This window comes from Tupaia chinensis, unplaced genomic scaffold (genome assembly GCF_000334495.1).
Source record: "Tupaia chinensis unplaced genomic scaffold, TupChi_1.0 Scaffold000563_1, whole genome shotgun sequence".
NCBI lineage: Eukaryota > Metazoa > Chordata > Mammalia > Scandentia > Tupaiidae > Tupaia > Tupaia belangeri.
Window position 1 is genome coordinate 3,116,940 of NW_006160076.1, and position 20,642 is coordinate 3,137,581.

At 36.9% G+C, this 20,642-nt stretch overlaps 1 protein-coding gene across 1 annotated transcript in view; it reads right to left on the minus strand.

Annotated features, from left to right (window-relative positions):
• Nucleotides 1-439: 439 nt before the first annotated feature.
• The window catches only part of RFX6 (regulatory factor X6), a 61,803-nt gene continuing 41,600 nt past the window's right edge, over nucleotides 440-20,642 (minus strand). Inside the window, exons 10-19 of the mRNA XM_006157872.3 lie at nucleotides 19,470-19,519; nucleotides 16,807-16,966; nucleotides 15,764-15,908; nucleotides 12,413-12,522; nucleotides 11,365-11,482; nucleotides 9,740-9,862; nucleotides 8,510-8,716; nucleotides 6,101-6,613; nucleotides 4,577-4,789; nucleotides 440-1,593 (exon numbers count right to left, since the gene is read on the minus strand). Coding sequence (XP_006157934.1) covers nucleotides 1,418-1,593; nucleotides 4,577-4,789; nucleotides 6,101-6,613; nucleotides 8,510-8,716; nucleotides 9,740-9,862; nucleotides 11,365-11,482; nucleotides 12,413-12,522; nucleotides 15,764-15,908; nucleotides 16,807-16,966; nucleotides 19,470-19,519 — 1,815 coding nt within the window. The 3' untranslated portion in view covers nucleotides 440-1,417. The remainder of the gene's footprint in view (nucleotides 1,594-4,576; nucleotides 4,790-6,100; nucleotides 6,614-8,509; nucleotides 8,717-9,739; nucleotides 9,863-11,364; nucleotides 11,483-12,412; nucleotides 12,523-15,763; nucleotides 15,909-16,806; nucleotides 16,967-19,469; nucleotides 19,520-20,642) is intronic.

Consider the following 20,642-nt stretch of genomic DNA (forward strand, 5'->3'; position numbering starts at 1 on the left):
TTAACAGATAATTGTTTATTGCTTTCTGAAAACCAAATCCATACTGCGTTTAATCAAATTATGTCATAATGTAGAATGGGTATTTGGGGTTTACACATTCATTTATGATGTACCTGGTGCTTATAGTATAACTCATTCTTTAATACCAACAATATAGGAGAAACCTGTAAAGTTCATGGAAGTTTCTCGTTATAGGACATGAATCTTTTATTTATTTATTTATTTTTATTCATTTATTTTTATTTGATGAAATAAAGAAGGAAAGTGAGAAAGCAAGCCACCAGGTCTGGGACTTGAGCCTTGGTCGGCCATGTGGGAGTACCCCAACACCGTAATCACCATGCTACCTGCTGGTCCCCAGCCAGGAATCTTTATAACAAACTTTTTGGTCAAGACATATGGAAAAGAAAGAGAAAGACAGATAAATAGATGATATCAAATTGTATTTATGTGTAATGAATACTTCATTTCTGAATTAGCCTTTACATCCAGATGATCCCTGAATCCTTAGTCACTCTTGATTTATAAGCAAAATATTTGAATAAAGACTACTTCCAAATCTGAAGAAGTTCAAATAATCAACAAGCCATAATTCCTTTATATTTTATGCATAGATCTGATATGCAAATGTTCTTGAATTAGTGTTATGACCAACCAACTGTACTCTTTAACCCCATACCCCAATGAACTCTTTCTGCTAGTCCCCAGCATTCTTCAGAAATAGTACCAGTCCTCAGAGCAACCAAGCCTTTAATGATAGTTCTATAATTTCTTATCTTTTTTAAATAAAGAGGTGAACACATTTATCATTTCTGTTCAATTACATAGAATCAGAATATTACTATGTAACAGAAATCATCACACTGAAGCTCTAAAGCACAGAAACTGCAACTTTGGTCTCGGATGAATTGAATTAATTCTTGAGCTTGTAAACATTTCCATAGGAGGTAGAATATACACATTTGACTTTTTGTCAAATAAGGGACAGTAAACAATGATTCTGAAATCCTAATAAATTAAAGGTATTGTAAAGGCATTAAATATATTTCTCTCTCTCTCTCTCTCTCTCTCTTTTTTTTTTAGAAACCAGGGATGAAAGAGCACACAGACTTTCAATAAATTAGAAAGTAAAATATTAAATCTTCTTAGTTGAAATGTTTGCATGTTTAAATCTCCACTGGTTCCACTAGATAATGTTTGAAACTATAATTAAAAATGAGATAATATTTTAAACTATTTGTGTGCAAGACAAACTCTGCAAGTATCTCCATTCAGTATGGGATTGTCCATAGCCTGAGTGAGTTGAAAAATAATGTCCAGCCACTACATATTCCATTTTCCTTACTCTCACTGTGCGAGTATTAATATTCATGTAGTAGAGATTTTATAGTTTCAACCCCCACCCGACATTGTTGGTTTAAGTGCCTCCAGCAGCTGTTCCCATGAACACAGTGTTGATGGGCGGTAAGGAGGACACCATTTCTCTAGCGTTTGCTCCATGGGAGTCCAGGGTTTCTTGAGCTGGATACTGATGGGAAGTTCCATACATACACTGGGATGAGGAAGAAGGAATTGCAGCTTGCAAGTTGGAAGCTGGAAGGGAAAATATATAACCAGCAATTAAAATTTATGTACAGTTTCTTTTCTCTCCACATGCCATTTCGTTAAAGCCTCTGTGTTTTTGCATTGGGCACACAGACTGTTCTAAATGTGAGTGTCTATGGTTTGTCAGAAAGTTCCTTTCTTCCATTTTCCCCACTTGTTGCTATTCTCCCAGAAATTTCTCTTTATTCTACATATTTCACAAAGAAAATTCAATTTCAACTTAAGTTCTATGCCAAAATATGAAAAGACTTCAAAAAGTTGACATAAAAATGAAATGCAAGTATGAATATATTTTGATGCAAAAAAAAATGGAAACCTGTGCATAGATTTTCACATTACACATTTTACATGAATTTTATGAAGACCTTAGTGTATTCTCTAGTCTATCTCCTCTTTCCATCTGCACCTCCATAATTGTTGTTAAACCACCAACTCTCACTGAGGTCAACATGGCAGCATTCTGACTGGTCTCACGAGCCTCTTCTTTATCTCACTCTCTCCTCCTCCAGAGAGCAGCCAAAGGGATTTTATTGAAGTACAAAATAAAATTTTCACACTTCTTCTCAAATGATTTCTATTCTCAGTTCATAACCCAAACTTCAGGCCTTGGTTCATAAAATCCCTATGTGAATTTATCCTGGCCTTTTGATTTAGTTGCCCCATTCTCTCCCTCATTCATCATGCTCAAATCGCACTGGCCTTCTTCCTGCCCATTTAACTTTCCCAATTTGTTCCCATTTCAGAAGCTCTGCACTTGCTCTTTCTTTTTGCCTAGAAGCCCACCATCAAATCTTCACATAATAATCTCTTTATCATTCAGCTTTCAACTCAGATTTTCTGCCCCACAATTCATTTCCCAACCACCCTTCCTAAAACAGCACTCTATTACTAGCTGTCATTTTATCATATTTAATCAACTCTAGAGTACCTGAAATGACCTTTTTAATGCATTTACATAAGCAGTCTTTTAAAAGTTCATGGAAAATGTGTATTATGAACAAACTATTCATGGATTTCAAAAAAATTTTTTTTTGGGGGGAGAGGTTTTTTTGCTATAGGGCACATGCGCTTGCCAGAAAGACAGAGAGAGACAGAGAGACAGAAAGTGAGAAATCACCCCCCAGGGGGTATGGCCATGCTGCAATCCCTTTTCCTCCAATCTCCTTTCAGGATCTTGGGCACGCACGCACACGTGTCCAGCGTGAGTTTAAGCCACCGGGTTCAGGACTCGAACTGCGGTCAACTACATGGGAGTCCAGCGACATAGCCATTACACTAACTGCTGGTCCCAAAATGTTTTTGCACCAAAATAAACTTGCACTTTAATTTCATTTTCTCACAGACTTGTTGAAGTATCCTCATATATTCATTGCCTTACTCTCTCCCTGCTAGAATGTAAACTTTTTAAAAACAGAAACTATGCCCTGATTACTACCACGTCTTCATGAAGTCTGGCACACAGTCGTGTCACCAAACAAACTCAACTCACTGGTTCACTAGCTCTGTATTTCCTTCACGGTCTGTTGCTGCCTTCCTATTGCTGGAGAGATGTGTTTTCTGTCACTAAGAAGGGAGCCTTGTAACTTGGGAAGCCTACAGTGAGTGTTGTTCTTCCTGTACTATTTGCCCACTTACTGTATTCCTTCTCACCCTGGAGCCCACTTTGCAACTTACTTGTAAGTCAGCTCTGGCAGTGAAAGCGTAGACTCCATTCTACCCCCAACCTATGTTCTAGCAAAGCTTCCACTATCTCTACAGGTAAATAGAACTAATAGTAACAATAGCAACACAGTACATTTTAGTCTCACAGTGAGGAAACTTCCTGAAGTGGAATTTTCTGCTTCATTAGAGTAACCTAGAAGCAATGACCATTAGCAGATAGCAAGAGATGTGCTGCGAGAGCATCTGTGATGGTCACAGGAACAGAAGTGCTTCCTATTGAATTATTGGAAAAGTACACTGAGTGAAGAGAGATGGAATTTATCTCATTTTCTTATATGCTCTGTTTGGATGTCAATGCCAATGCCTTACACTAGTCTGGAATAAGTTGCATTGGAAGATTTCAATCATCTCATATAAACACTAATATTCTGCTTGCTATTTAATGCATATATGCTTGCCCTGTGATAATTTATTTGTAACTTTAGAAACTAAGTTAATACACAGATTTGGCCTCTTAGAGACCAATATGTTATGTTTAGTTTCTTAGAGATCAAATCTATGTATAGATCTACCTTTTACTTATTTAACACTCACTGATTTTCACTCATTGGTTTATCAAGTTCTAATGTGTGGTAGACACTCTGCTAGGTGGTGATGATGCATTTAGTGCAAGCTGCAGAATTTCTTCATAGGTGAAGCTTAGAGAAGACACCCTGGTTGGCAGAAGCTGCTAAAAGACTTCATGGTTTTTCTCAATTTTACATATTATAGGACAATAAAAATAGCAACATTTTCTACAAAAGTGCTAAAGGACATTTTACATAAAGTTGGTAAAATGCTAGTAGTCCCCCATCAAAGGATACCATTTTTTTAAAACCTTGGAGTAGTTCTCAGATACTGATGGTGATCATGAGGCCCAAAGACACCACTTGGCACTTCCAGTGGGTTCAATGGTTACTAAGAGTGAGAAAAAGACTTCATTACTGCCCTCGTAAAACTTACTGTCTTTTAGACTGTATTTGACAGTTTATGTTAACTTTTTGCATATGTAATAGATCCCAGCTGTTCCTTTTAAAAAAAATATGTAATAGACCTGGCAATAACTTTCACTGCAGGGAGAAATGAAAAACAAAACATCTTTATTAACAGTATATTCAGATACAAAAATAAAACTTCAGCTCCAAAGTAGTGTATCAACTGAGGGAACACACATGCCCAGTTCACCTCAATGCATCTCCCTGGAATAATCCTACATATCTGTGATTAATGACATTTTTAAATGTTTTCAAGAACTCTTCAAACAACTTACCTACTGCTGGAGTTCGACATGCAACTGAAGATGAGGTGTCTGCATAAAATGAGCTGGTGTGCTTTCTACTGCTGTCATCTAAAATGTTCAGTGGGTCGTGGATGTCACTATAGGGAGGCAGTGAGCGGACGCTGCTGATCACCGAGACATGCTGATTCACCATGGATCCAAGTCTGTGAGACTCTGGGTAGTTTATATTGCTCCCATAGTATCCTGTAACAGAAAGTGTTGAGAATGTGCTTTTACCTCATTACAAAAAGGTCCCAGGTAGGACAAAGAATTGAATAGAGCTCTAAAGATATTAGCTATAAATATGACATTTGTGTCTATATTTACTAAACCTGTACGGCTGGATTTGTGCTTATGTACAGGTATGGCTTACTACGCTGTTTTGGGGTGTTTTTTTAAAGCACATAGAAATTGTCATATAAATTTTGGAATACAGACACCTTTCATATTGCTCTTATTTAAAGTAACGGGATCTATTTTTAAAAAAAGAACAAAGCACTATTAACCTCTCACAAATATTCAAACATAATGTTTACATATAGACTCATATTTAAAGGAAAAGGACTGGCCTACGCTTAGGAAAAAGGCATTAAAAAATCCATACTATTTTGGTGGCTGAAAAAGACCACGGCTTTTTCCAGCTCCCTTAACTTCAGGTTTTTATTGGCCTAATAGGGAGCACTGTTCTTCTCTCAATATTTAAAATATGGCTTTAGTTCCGAGGAAGAAACATTATCCACTAAAAATGTTTTCAAAGGACAGATCATTCTTCTTTGGGAGTGTTAATGTTGGTCTCTAGCATATGGTTTGACATAATTTTTTAAAAAAATTATATGTGGTGGACTGGCTCCATGGCCTAGTGGTTGGGGCAGCTGGTCCCGCATAGCCAACTGCATCGTTCAAGTCCCAGATCAGGCAGCTTGAGAAACATGCCAGGCATGTGTGTGTGTGCCCAGAATCCTGAAAGGATAGACAACTGGAGAGGGATTACAGTGTGACCATCCCCCAAAGAAGGATGCTTTCTCACTTTCTGCAACGAGCACATGTGCCCTCTGGCAAATAGAAACACACACATACACACACACACACACACACACACACACACACACACAACTTACAGCCTTTAGAAGGGCAACATAAGAAATAAAAATACATTTGTGGGACCAGCAGGTGGTATGGTGGTTGAGGGCATTGGACTCCCACATGGCCGACTGCGGTCCAGGACCAGGTGGCTTGATTTCTCACTTTACCTTTCTTTCGCTTTCTCTCGCTCTGTCCCTCTCTGCTCAAGATTAAAATTAATTAATTAATTAATTGAGTTATAAAATAATTATTTTTTTAAAAAAGAAAGAAAATGCATTGGTATGTGGTGAATCAGCTCCAAATGTTTAAGATTCCATGATCTTCAGAACCTTATGTAGGATAGCACACTACACAGCAGAGGGGCAATTCAGTGTCTGATTTTGCCTTAATGCCATTTCAAAAGTGGGGAAACTTCTTTTAAAATTTCAATACCGTTAGACGAATTAGAAGGCAATGTTGCTCCCTGGCAGTTGGTAGCACCTGTCCCGGTGAGGAAATTGAAGCTTCCTGTATTTAAAAACTGCATACTGTGTGAATCTTGAGTATGAGGAGATGGTCCATAGCTGGAAGGTGGCCGGGAATTATACGAAGACCCAGCACAGCTGCCACTGAAGAAGTCTCTAGAAAGCTGCTGTTCAGTCCAGGACATGCATCGACTGTGCTCAGCACGATGAGGATAGAGTCCTGATGGGGGGTGGGGCTGTGCCCTGAATACAGTCTGATAGTTCGAGTTGGTCCCATAGAAGTCATGGTTGGCTTGAGGGAGAGAAGGATAAATGGGCTCTGGATATGTTGAGCAGTGTGACGGAGCCGATAGTACTGGGCCCACACTTGGGGGTCTCCCTGCCATTGGCCCTTGGTTAATGACACTTCCTCGGCTTGCCATGGCTGGAGAAATGGGTGGTGTCATCAAATGGCCAGCACCCTGTGAAAGGTCCATTTGACCTGGAAAAAAATTTATAGAACATTCATCTAGTGGTTTATTAAAGCAAATGGATACATACCTTTAAAAATATTCAAAAATTATTAATATAACTTTTATTCTAACTTGGTTTATTTGTACTCTCCAAAAATAACTGAACCAGAAAACAATAAACATATCCAGATTTTTAAAAAAGTGTTATTACAAGACATATATAAATATATGTTTAGATATATGTTATATATATGTGTCTGTGTGTGTGTATATATATCTCACAACGCTGGACACTTGGAATTAGTAGGTGACTACAGAGGAAAGTCCGGTATTGGGCTTTAGGCTTATGTGGGTATAAAAATGGTTAGAACTCACATTTAGGAAGGGTGAGGGAATCTTCTCACATTTCTTCATAATTAAAAGACAAGCTGAATATTGAATAGTTTGATTTTCAGAGTAAAAGGAAAAGGCACTGGGGGCCAACAGGTGGCATGGTGGTTAAGTTCCTGAACTCCCACAGGAATGACCATAGTTTCAGTCCCAAACCTGGAGGCTTGACAATCACACCAGGCGCATGTACATACATGCTCAAAATTCCATCCCAGGAGGAGAAAGGAGGAGAAGGGATTGTCATGGCCATCCCTCCTATGAGGCGATTTCTCACTTTTCCATTCACTGACTCTGTCTCTCTCCAGAAGTGCACGTGCCTATAGAAAACAAACAAAAAACTCTGTCAAAGTGGCAATGGCTTCAAGGAAGTTTATGCAAAGCATCATGCAAACACCACTGATGAGCAAGGTGATTTATGAAAGTCACATATTTCCTGGGCCTCTGCTCTTCCACTGGTGCAATGAAACTCATGTATGAGGTCTTTCCAGGACATAGAAAATTCTCTGTGTCCAATGGAGTAATAGATATAAAGGATTTTCTTAAAAGACATAAGGTGGACTGGCCCCATGGCCTAGTGGTTAAGGGAGCTAGATCTCACATGACCGACTATGGTTTGAATTCTGACCCCAGAAACTTGAAAAACACACTGGGCATGTGTAAGTGTGTGCCCAAAATTCTGACAGGATAGAGATATGGAGGATGAGGAGTTGTAGCATGACCACATTCTCTTGGGTGGTATTTTCTTTCATTATCTCTCTCTGACATGTGCCATCTGGCAATTAAGGGGGAAAAATACATAAGGCAATAATCAGATTGAAAATACTCTCCGGTAGTTAATTCAAGTCACTAAGAATTCATTTAGTTTTACTTTTTAAAGTTAATTTATTTGCTTTTTCCATGAGAGAGCTAAAGACACAGAGACACGCACAGAGAGAAAGGTACATCACTAATAGAGTCTTCAATCTGCAATTCATTCCCAGCTTCAGTCAACCAGGATCAGAGGCGGGCAAGTGTGTGCCTGGAGTGCACAGGGAGACCTCATGAAACAAACCCAGGACCTTCCCACATGGGCTGAGCTTTGCAGAATGCTGTGTTACTGCTGCACAACTGCCATCTTAAACATTCGTTTTGACACAAAGGGGACCCTAGACTAAAAGGGCAACTATTAGTTTGAAACTACTAGTTTAAAGCTATTGTGATAATTACCCTGGAATGGCCAAATATATATTGAAAAATAAAGTCTACTCAAAAGCCAAAAATAATAAGCAGCCCATTTTTGACCTTCCAAGCATCGTAAGAATTTTATGTGTACCCAATTTAATTTTTTCTTTTTCTAAATAAGGATAATTATGTAAACTTTTGATATAACTTATTGAATAATGTGCATAAAGGTGATACCTATATTAATAATGAAAATAATTGCTGATAATATATATCTTTATTAAAAGTCAGTTAAGATAATCCTTTTTTTATTCTTGGGTTATGATTTTTAAGGAAAATGAAGGGATGGGCTCCTCTGAGATGTCACAGCATACCTGCAAGTGGCATGTTGTCTGCATTCCCAGCAGGGAACGTATGCAGAGCAGGGGGCAAGGCTCCAGGCTGACCAGATGTCAGGGGAAGATAGGCTGTTTCCACATGACTTTCATTCTTGACAGCGTCACTGGAAATCGAGGTCCCTTTATTACGGTTGGCCAAAAAGCATGAACTTGGAGAGGCAGTAAAAGCAGCTTTACTTGCATCTGGAAAGATTTTTAAAATAGGAAAAATGAGATTATTCCCATATTTCTGGTAAATAAACTCAAGTTAACATAACTGAAATGGTACATGGTTGAGTAATTAACTTGGAAACACATAAGCAATGTTTACCATGGGAAACCTATATTCTTGGCAGTGGTTATAGTTTTCATTGTTGAAGTATTTGTGGTTACAGATGTGTTCTGAGAGACACTGAATAATCCATGTTGGAGTGAACAGTCTTCAAAATGTAAGTTGTCAGGACCAGCAGATGGCATAATGATTATGTTGCTGGACTTCCACATGACCAACCATGGTTCAAGTCCTGGACCCGGAGGCTTGAAACTCATGCCAGGCACATGTGTGTATGTGCCCTAAATCCCAACTGGAGAATGGAGGAGAAGAGACTGCAGCATGGCCATCCCCAATGAGGGGTGATTTCTCACTTTCTGTTTCTCTCTGTCTCTCTAGTGAGTGCACATACCCTATAGCAAAAATCTCTCCAAAAAAGAAAAAATGCAAGTTATCTCATCTCAGATAGACACATTCCCTTCCTCCTCTAGACTCCTATAGAACCTCTTTCAACACCATTTGTATGTGCAGTAAACCACACATGCTGTCTTGAATTATAGTCAATTCTTTTAATTTATCTCAATTCCCAGAAATTAAGAAGACTGATTTTGAATCATTCAGAGGTTCTAATATAATACTTTGACAAGTCTATGTATAACTAGAGAAAATAAAATATTGCATTTCATAATGTGAGTATATGAGGTGTCTTCAAACAGTTCACCTAAAATGTGTATTATAAAAAAATACAATGGATTTCAAAAAGACTTTGCACCCAAATATACCCCTATTTTGATTTCATTTTTCCAGAAACTTTTTGAAGTGCCCTCATGTGTGTTAATAACTTGTTTGAAGGAAAACTCTGAGACTTTTATAAATCCACTTAAAATATGCACTAAGTATTAATGAACTTAGGTTTAACAAAGGAATATACAAACAAGAAGGTTATTTTAAATTACCTGAATTCTTCATATACTTGTCCAATAAATTCTGTAATTCCTGTTCTTTATCATTATTAAACTGGGTCTCCATGGCCAGGAGAATGTATTCATCAAGAAGCATTCGGATTAAATGGAAAGAACCTTGTTTATGAATGGGGAATAGAGAGAAGAAATTGTGAGATGGGGGAAAAATGGAGGAGGGTAAGAGAAAAAGAGGGAAAAAGATTGAGACAGAAGTTCAGTTATCTTTGTGACCATCTCCCAACACTCTACAAGGAGCAACTGAAATAAACAAATACTTGTTGGACTTTAAATGACCTGCTAAGACCAACATGCTTAACTTGGGTCTCTAATCTTTCTGAGTACCGCCTGCCCAGCTCACTATGTGTACTGTCCTGCCAACTCTTTGGCCACTAATTACATCAAAGGAAAATACGGATGAAAGTGAGACATGCTTTATGCTTTAAGAGGGCACACACTGGAGTATGATAAGCTTTAACCTGAGGAGAATGAGCTCTACTCTGCTCCATTTCTGTTTACTTTTACTAAATAATTAGACAACGGCCAACACAGTCTGGAAAAGGTGCCATGTAAGGAGATGTCTTTTTCACTTGAAACAAAATATTGCTTGATTTTAAAATAAAATTGAGTCAGAAGAGTTATGGTCTTATGAAAGCTATACAGGAAAGTCTTAAACTTCTTTTAACTCTACAATGGATATCCCAACAAAAGTTGGTTTTCATTATAAACTCAGGTATCAAAACTGCATTTTAAGAAATCTTAAATATGAGCATTTCAGATAATAAATTCAACCAGTTTGTTCATCTCTCAATACAAATTCATTAATTTTACTTAATTCCATTGACCATTAAATAATAAATAATTTAGTTCATTATTTTATGATGTAAAGATTTCTTGAAATGCAATTATTAAATGAAAGCTACTGCCCATGAAGTTAGCATTATGATTACAAAATAGGAATCTCAGAAATTTTAGGAAAATGAAGGTATTCAATTTTTGAAAAAGTTAATTTGATCCAATTTGTTTCACAAGTCATATAGATTAGGAAAGATGGTTCACAAATTCTTATGAGTGTGTCTTCTAAGCTGCGCTTTGATTCCTGATGTGCAGTTATGTGGGTAACCAGAAAAGTTACAAAACTTTGCCATATTACAATTAGTAGTGCCTTGAGAAAATAATGTCTTATTCATTGTTTATTTCTTTGTTTTTGTTTGTTTAACAAAAAAATTATCCAGTCACTGATAAAATGTAATGATAGCACTTACTGATATTCATTGTTTATCAAGTGCTGGGCAATGTGTTTATATATATATATCATCTCGGTAAAGTGTCTATACAGTCCTATGAAAAGAATAGTCCTCACTTTCCTTAATGAGCACAGTGACTTGAATGAGGTCCACAGTTATTAAGAAGCAGTGTTAGGATTTAACTGTCCATGTGGTCTAACTACAAAACCAAGGCTCATAATATCATTCTGTACTAGCTCAATATTCAAATAGGTTGTGAGAAGTCACAATATAACGTGTTTAAAAATTGACAGGAATTATGACTGGAAAACAAATTTTATAATCCATTTAAGAGGAGTTTTATAAAGTCTTTATATATGAGTTTTTATAGGATACCAAAACTGGATGCATTGTTCAAGGTGAGATTATGCATTACTCGAGCACCAAAGAAACTCCATTTTAGCAGAAAGTCTTGAGCCCTCTTCTTTAATGATCTTCCATTTTGTTTGCTGGTCTAAAAAGAAAGGAACAAAATGAGACTATAAAATCTGTCATCTTATTACTACATATATCCTACATTAAATCAAAAGATCAACTCTCTGACGAACAGACAGGTGGCATGTCATTTATTTCATCAAATAAAATAATCTACCCAGGGATTTTAATTTTTGCCTGTCCTTGCTGTCAGAAGTAGTACATATTTATCTTAATGTAGCCTTGTTTTCTAATAGAATTAGATGAGAAAATGAAGTAATTTAGGAAATATTTTTATCTTTTAATTTTTCTTTGACAGAGTTTTAGAAAGAACAAAAGGTGAAATGTGAAGGGTTACAAATTTCTGTGAATGATTAACTCTGACTTCTCTGGTCCTGAACGATAATGTTTTTCTTTTAGGGGAAAAAGTACCCAAACTACAGTTTCCTTGATATGGAATGGCTAACACCAAGTAGTAAGGGATGTATTTGTTCTTATTGCCTTGTTTCTTGATGGATGACTTGAAGGTTAACTGAAAGAGTTGAAGAAACCACATAGAAAAGACAAAATACTGAGCTTCTAGAATTCAGAAATGCAAATGTTTAAAACCATATTTTCTGTCACCATATATGAAAACTTGCTTTTTAGAAAAGCCATATCCTTTCAGTTTCTAAGTTCGTCTTTCAGAACTGGTGTTACTCAGCCATACCATTATTGACTGATAGAGAAGGCATAGCATCTTGAAGTCCTTGCCTGGTAAAGGAGAAAAAGGATTAAACCCATAACCAGTCCTCTAAAACCTGCCATATTCCTACTTTTGATATGTGGGCTGCTATATTTGCAGAGTTTCAAAAGCTTTCCGAAGTACTTTGACAACCTGCCTCCCCTCCCCAACTAGTCATGAAATTATAGCCAGTTTAGCATTTACTCAACAACAACAAAAATTTCTAAATATGTCATTAAAAAGTACCTTAATAACTCTCTGTTCTACCACAGTATCCAACCATTCAATGAAAGCCTCCACAGTGGCATTCTTCTTAAGGAGATCCTTAAGTTCTTGAAACACAGTAATAGAGTCCTCTATCATATTAAAAACAAAAAATAGAAATGAAAAAATAAAAAAGAAAGAACACAGATTATTTCATTCTATTTTTGAAACCAAGAGAAAACTTAAAACTAGAAATCATTATGAATTTTGTAGCATAAGACAGAAAGATCAAGTTAAATGTGTGAAATAAGTTACTTTCATATCCTAAGAACAGTAAGGAAAAACATGCCCAATAATCTACTCTTAAAATTTTTAATCATGAATAGGGCTTGCCCTGAGGCCTGGTGGCTAAAATGTCAGGTTCCATAAGGCTGACTAGATGGTTCAAATCCCAGCCATAGGGGATTGAAAAACACGTCAAGGACAAGTGCATGCATTTCCCAAATCCCAGCATGGCTACAAAAATGGAGGAAAAGGGATTGCAGCATGACCTCACTGTATGTGTTTGTAGGGAGAGAGCAGGGGGAGGCACACACTTTCTCACTCTCCTTTCTCTGTCTCCCTGTCTCTCTCTGGCAAGTGCACACATCCTCTGACCCTCCCCCCCCAAAAAAAAATATAAAGTTTATGTGTAAATGTATGCATCTTAAAATACATTGAAAAACAGGTTTTATATATGTATGTGCATATGCTAGAGGAGAGTAAGCTGTTAATATAGCTAGTATTCACTTTGAATTCAGTGTATTCATGAAATGAAACAGACTACTTAAAAACTAATAAATGAGGCTGGTCTTGTAGCCTAGTGGTTATGGAAGCTGGATCCCATATGGCTGACGTGGTTCAAATCCTGGCCTTAGCAGATTGAGAAACACACTAGAAATATGTGCATGCATGCCCAAGTCCTGACAAGATGGAGAAATGGAAGAGAAGGAGTTGTGGCAGGACCTTCCCCATTAAGGAGCGCTTTCTCCCTCTCTTTGCCTCTCTGTTTCAGGTGAGCACACGTACTCTCTGGCAATTAACAAAACAAAATATAATGAATTATCCAAGCTAAACTTGTTGATTTTATTGCTTTTTGAAATATCTTTGGTAAAAATTAAATTCTACACCATGGAATTGGGCCACATATGTAATTTTTTTCATAAAAAAAATTAGAAGGCAGAGTTTAAGAGTCATTTTATTATAGAGTTTGAGGTTTACTGAATCTCAAAGGGTAATACAATTTTATGTTAGGAAACAAAAACCAGGGTTGAGGTTGCACCCCAGAAAATAGTTCATCATTTGTGCTATAGCCTTTACAAGACTATATATATATATGTATGTACATATTTATTTCAGAAAGGAAAAATATGGGTTGTTATTCCTGGGAGATCAAGCCTAGTTCTAATCACATTTATTGGCTTGGAAAGCTCTGCCAGATGGTCCAAGGCAGAGTAGAGTCTCTTCTTGGAAAACAGTATTGTATTGTATTGCAATATTGTCTTTTTTTTGGGGGGGGGGTGGTTTTTCATATAGGGCACATGCGCTCACCAGACAGGCAGACAGAGACATAGAGACAGAAAGCGAGAAATCACCCCCCCAGGGGGCATGGTCACGCCGCAATCCCTTCTCCTCCATTCTCCTCTCGGAATCTTGGGCACGCACGCACACATGCCCAGCGTGAGTTTTAAGCCACCAGGTCCAGGACGTGAACTGCCATCGACTACGTGGGAGTCCAACGACATAGCCATTACGCTAACTGCTGGTTCCCGCAATATTGTTTTGATATATGTCATATACCATACAATGACAGGAGTGTAAAACATATATAAATGTGTAAACATGTAAAATTGGAAGAAACTTATGAAACTCAAAATCATTTTGATTATTCTAAGTTATTTCTAAGCAATGAGATTATAGTTTACTTTTGTTTCTCCCATATTTCCTGTATTTTCCAGGTTTTCCACAATGAGGAAGTGCAACTATTTTTTTTTTTTCCTTTTGTTGGGGGGAGGGGATAGTCATTTTGGCGTTATGGCATGTACGCTCCCTAGAGATACAGAAACAGAGATAGTGAGAAGGAAAGTGAGAAATCACTTCCCAGGGTGGATAACGACGACGCAATCCCCTCTCCTTCATGCTCCTTCTGGGATCTTGGTCATGCATAAACTCGTACTTGGTGTGATTTCCAACCGACCAGATCCAGAACTTGAACCTCAATCGCCATGTGCGAATCCAGCAACTTAACCACCATATGCCATCTGCTGCCCCCCCCCAACTATTTTTAAATAGAAAACAATGTTTTTCATATGCAAGTATTTCTATAAGGGCCAGCAATAGAGCAATAGTACACAGTACTCTGCACTCGTCCCACATGGGAAGGTCCTGAATTTGCACGTCAGGGTCCCTCCACACATGCAAGTACACAGGTACAGGTTGCAATCTGTGCTGCCTAAGGCTGAGGGATGGATCCTGGTGTAAAGACCTTTGTTTGTTTTCCTCAGGGAAGGGGGTGTTCCTGCCTCTATCGCAAGAGAAAGAAATAAATAATCATTAAAAAAAAATCCAGGTTTCTATAAAGCAGGGTTTCTCAAATATTGGGTTGTTGAAAAAGACACGAAATATTTTCCTGTTTTTCTATGCAAAATAGATATAATTGTAGCCCAGAATGATTGGCAATCTGGAGATATATTTTTCTTCTTTTCTCTTCCTCTTTTTCTTCTTTTTTAAATTTTTTTTTTACGTTCAACCACTGTATACCTTTACAGCATACAAAATGGAATTTCCCGGAATGAATATGCTGTTTATTAGTCCATTCAAAGATATTGCTATACACATTACAATCAACATATTTTTCCATTTTTGTGTCTGTTACGTGTTTTGTTTTTCTCCTTGATTCCCTCTCCCCCTCCCCTTTCCCCACCCTCCTCCCACACTATCTCTAGTACCCACAGTTGCCCTCCCTGATTTTATACCTTCTGATCTTTCCATTTCTGTGGGAGTGCAGACATTTGATATATATTAAGGGGGGGACATACAATACCTCTCTTTCATAGCCTGACTTGCTTTGGTTGGTATTAAATCTTTCATATTTGTCCACTTTCTATCAAATGCCAGGGTCTCATTATTTTTTTATGGCAGAGAATGTTGAGCATTTTTTCATATGTCTTTGACATTTTTGATCGTCACAACTGGGGGAAGGGAGTTACAGCATGCAGTGGGTAGAGGTCAGGGATGCTGCTAACTACCCTCCAACACACAGAATAGTCACTTATAACAAAAGATGATCTAGTCCGAGGTGCCAATAGTGCCAAGGTTGGGTCACGCTGTTCTAAACAAAGCGAGTGAACTTACGTTCAGTGTAGATGTCAGATTCAGTGTCTGTGCTGCCTGAGATGGTAAGAAGAGCCTGAGATCCAATACTATTCAAGTCAACCTTTTCAATATCAGATACCATAGAATTCACAACATGCTGATCAAAGAGAGCTGGTCTGGCAATCTGCACAGAGAAAGTGAAAAAGCTGTATCATTCATAATCTAGCTAGGGGAAAGTTTTAACTTCAAGAAAAAATAGTTTCTCAAGAAAAAATGCTACAAATAAAGTTTTTTATTTTAAAACCGAAAGCAATAACTGAAACTTACAATCATCTCTATTAAAGGCTTGCAATTTATTTTGGACTTAGAAAATGAGAATGACTTTTTTTTTGGTCCGTGGTCAGAAAAGAAAAATTTTTAGAGGTTGTACTTTTTTTTTTTTTTTTAAATCTGGAACTATCTCAAGCTGGCTCTTCACAATTCTGGGAGCTAGAAACCTTCCTAAGACAAATAATCATTTCAGGGAAGAAGTATATTTTGAGAAGATACAAAGTGATATTCCTAATTTACTTTCACTCTTCCCTACTTAGAGCCATAACTAATAGGTAGTTTAAAATGTGTTGGGTTTGTGAGTTTACAGCATCAAATATTATATGGGCTTATTCCCCATGGTTGTAATTTTTACCAGTTGAATTCTTGTGGCTTTTCACATTTTTACTGTATTCATAATGTATTTATTTTACTTTTTATTCTGAGACAATTTTAAATCATAAAAAATCTGAAAAGATGTTGCAGAATATTTCTATATATTCTCCACCCAACTTCCTATTTTCTTGTATGTTATAAAATCAGGACACTAACATTAGTGCAATACAATTTAATGAACTATAGCTTCAATTCAAATTTCACTGGTTTGCCCACTAATGTCCCTTTTCTCTTCTACCACCACCTGTAGTATCTCACATTTCATCTAATTGTTGTCTACTTGGTTACCTTCATTCTGTGGCAGTTCCTCGATCTTTCCTCATCAAAAGATTCACTTTTGATTCAGTGTCTGAACTACTCTCAGCTTGCCAACGTACCTGAGCAAGATGTAAGAAAGATGTTTGTCGTTTCAGGGAAGATACAAATCTTCGCACAATAGGTATCTTCTTTTCAGTCAGCGCTTCTGGCAAGTTTTCCAAGGATGAAACAACCCACTGTTCCCAATTTTTGGCAAAATTTCTGATGTCTGCTAATAAACTACAAAAAAAAATGATGTATTAAGTGCTGCATGATTCAAATATGCATTCTGTACAGGTATTTTAATGGGGGTGCACTATTATTTTATGCTTCCAAGAATATGACTTTAGAAGTTGCCAGCTCTGTCATTTAAGTCAAAACAATCTCTACAAGCTCCAGTTTCCTCACCTGTTAAATAAAAATAAAGATGATATTTGTGTCATAGGATTCTTGTGAGGATTATAAGAAGTAATTCATGGAAAATGCCAGGTTAAAGTCTGGTAGGCAGGGAGTGCTCAAAAACTAATAGTTTGCTATTAATTTTCAACTCATGATTCAACCATTTTATGAAATATCTCTGGAAAAATGTAAATGTACACTTGATTTTATATATCTTGGCTTCTTGAGAGACAGAACATTAGAATCATATTATCGTTTTATTTGTTTTAATATTAATTTCTAGTAACATATTCTTATAGTGTAACTTTCTGATATAAACTATCACAGCATCCTAGTTACAGGTCCCAACTTTGTAAATATTGGTTGTATATACATTAAAATAACATATAAAAAGTTTAAAAATCAGTCAAAACCTACATACTCTATCTCAACAAAACAAATCTAAACATATTGGGGATGCTGTATAAGTTGGGGAGCAGTGACATATACATGAAAAAGGGTCAGAAGAGTTTGGAGTTAAATAAACTTTGACTGACACCTAGGCTCCACTTCTCACTAATCAGCTTCCTCTGGCAAAATAAAGAAATTTATCTCTGATCCCAAGTTCCTCACTGGTGAAGTTGGGATCATAATAGCCACTTTGAAATAGTCTGAGAGGTTGGCATCAAAAAAAAAAAAAAGTCCAATTTTTCTAAAAGAAATTCATTAACTATAGTATTTTTGAGGTGCCATAAATGTATGCAAACACTTAAAAAGATAACATTGATCTATATGTATTGATATGGAAAGATTTCACAGTATACTGCTATAGTATGTATACTATGGCTACATTTTATAATGGAATATATTTACAGACATGCTTAGAAAAAAATCTGAGAGAAGGCCAGCCCCATAGTACAGCAGTTAAGAGAGCCAGATCCCATGTGGTAGACCAGAGTTCAAATCTCATTGAAAAATACATGGGGTATGTGTGCATGAGTGACCCAAATATGATAAGATGGAAAAATGGGGGGAAAAGAATTGCAATATGATCACACTCCACTGGGGGTGCTGTCTCTCTCTCTCTCTCTTTGGTGAGCACACATGCCCTATAGCAAATTTTACAAGTCTGGGAGAAAATAATCTAAAACATTAAGAATGTGGTGAAATGAATGGTTTTCTTTCTGTTGAGGGGTAGGAGTTTTTGCCTTAGGGCATGTATGCTTACCAGAGAGAAATAGAGACAGAGACAGTGACAGTGAGAGGGAAAGTGAGACATCATTGTCCAGGAGGGACGACCATGCTGCAATGTCTTCTCCTCCATTCTCCTCCTGGGATCTTGGGCATACATGCACAGGTGCCTGGCATGAGTTTCAAGCCACCAGATCTGATATTTGAACTGTGGTCAACCATGTGGGAGTCCAGTGATGTAACTGCTACGGCATCTGCTGGCCCTGAGATTGAGTGATTTTTAAAATGCACTTATATTTTTCATTTTCTACAGTGAATATGTCAAGCTTATCATAGACATTAAATGAAATAATATTTGTAAAGCCTACGCTGTGTTTAATAAAGGTCAGCTATTATTACTATTTTAAATAGTCATGTGGTTAGATGCCTAGCACTAAATAAGCACAGCCATTTTGCTATGATATAACAGTGTTAGGTATATATGATCAAGAGTATAGATGAAATGTTTAAAGACTACAATTGGTAACTAAAAGAAACTATTGACCAGAAAAATCTCAACTGCAAAAGTAAATCAATTAGAGGGAAAAGTAAATAGAAAAATACATTTTTAAAAATCAATCAACATGTAGTTTTGAGCACCAGTCCAAACCTACATGAATTTTGCCCCCAAAATACTGAAATAAATTCCATGATTTCATTACAATTTGTTCAAGTTTCCATTGTTCTCACATTGAAAAAAGGTTTTGTAAAAAGTCTTCAGACTGGGGCTACCAGGTGGTAGAGTGGTTAAGATGCTGGACTCCCAGATGGGCAACCACAGTTCAAGTCGTGGACTCAATAGTTTGAAAATCACACTGGGCATGTGTGTGTGTATACACCCAAAATCCCAGGAGGAGAAAGGAGAAGGTATTGTAACATGGCCATCTTCCTTAGGGGGCAGGATTGAGGCACATCTTCTACAACTGATACAAAGGAACAGAATCAGAAAAATAATCTTGGTATATAAATGAATTACTGCCCAATGTGTTCTTTAAATATTAGGTTGTTGGGAAAGTTGTAACATATTTTCTTATATTTTTCTATGCAAAAATACATTAAGACTTCCCTGATGACCCAATATAGTGTGTAAGGTGAAAACTTACACATTATAATCATATTTTTTAAGCAAACATACCTTTCAGGCATTTCTTGCATTGTTGCAGGAATGAGTACATCGGTAAGAACCTTAACAGCAAAAGAGTTAATGTAAATCTTTATGAATATTTCTCAAGAAGGACCTATTATTTGCCTATTGCACTTTCTTCCTAGCTTCCTACAGAAGAACATGCTAACTTTTCTCTGAAAGCTAAATTTTATTTCTAAAATGAATGTATGTATGAGTTGTGTGAGTGATTGTATGAGACAATAAGGCAAGAAATTGCATGTCATATATGCCCAGGCTGTTAACTGCCTGTAGACTGACCTTGGTAATCACTCACCAGTTTATGGAGTAAAAAGCTGCTCACTCTCTAGGTGGGTGAAGGTCTCATAGAAGCTGATTTTACATTGTTTTTATAGTTCTGACTTCCTACTTGTGCCCACCGCCAGGAGAGGAAACTAGGTTCATTTTAAGATGCTTAAACTCAAAATGTTTTTTGAGTTGGATTCAAAAATAATAGACCATTTTTTGGAGAAAAAAGTATGTTTTAAGGTATTTCTTGGAAGAGCTGGGTGATAGTCCAAATAGCATTGCTCTGATAATGGCGAATATATGTGCACGAGCTCCAACATTTTTTTATACTCACTCGGGCAACCACTTCCTTTCTCCTTTCTGGCTGCTTTCTCAGATGTTAAGCATAACAACCAGTTAGTGCAAATTAAATCTTTTCATCCTAAAATAAAAAGTATTTCACTCTTATGTGACTCAGGAAAAATAAAACAATTCTTGCTCTCCTTTGTCTTTTTTCAATGTTATCTTGTGCTAAAGGCAGAAAATATGTTGCACTTTTTTTTTTTTCATTCTCTTACAATGGGGGAGAACTAAACAGAGTATGAAAATATGAGTCCCTCATTCTGGCTCAGTCAGTCTACTGATTCTTGGTCTGTAATATTGCTTCTGGACTGAGTCTGTTGAATTTCTGCTTTTATACTGAGAACATGACAGTGGCAACTAATTTGGGAGGACTGAACAAGGTCCAGTATGGTCTTCTTGCCAACACAGTATTTTTTTTTTTGAAGGCTATTGTTTTTTCTTGTATGAATTTAGCAGGTATAGATAAACTCACTTTATACTACTTACATTGTAAGATACTTTTAACCCACAGCTTGAATCTCTTTACTGCTCTAACCAGGCAAGAGATAGGAACTA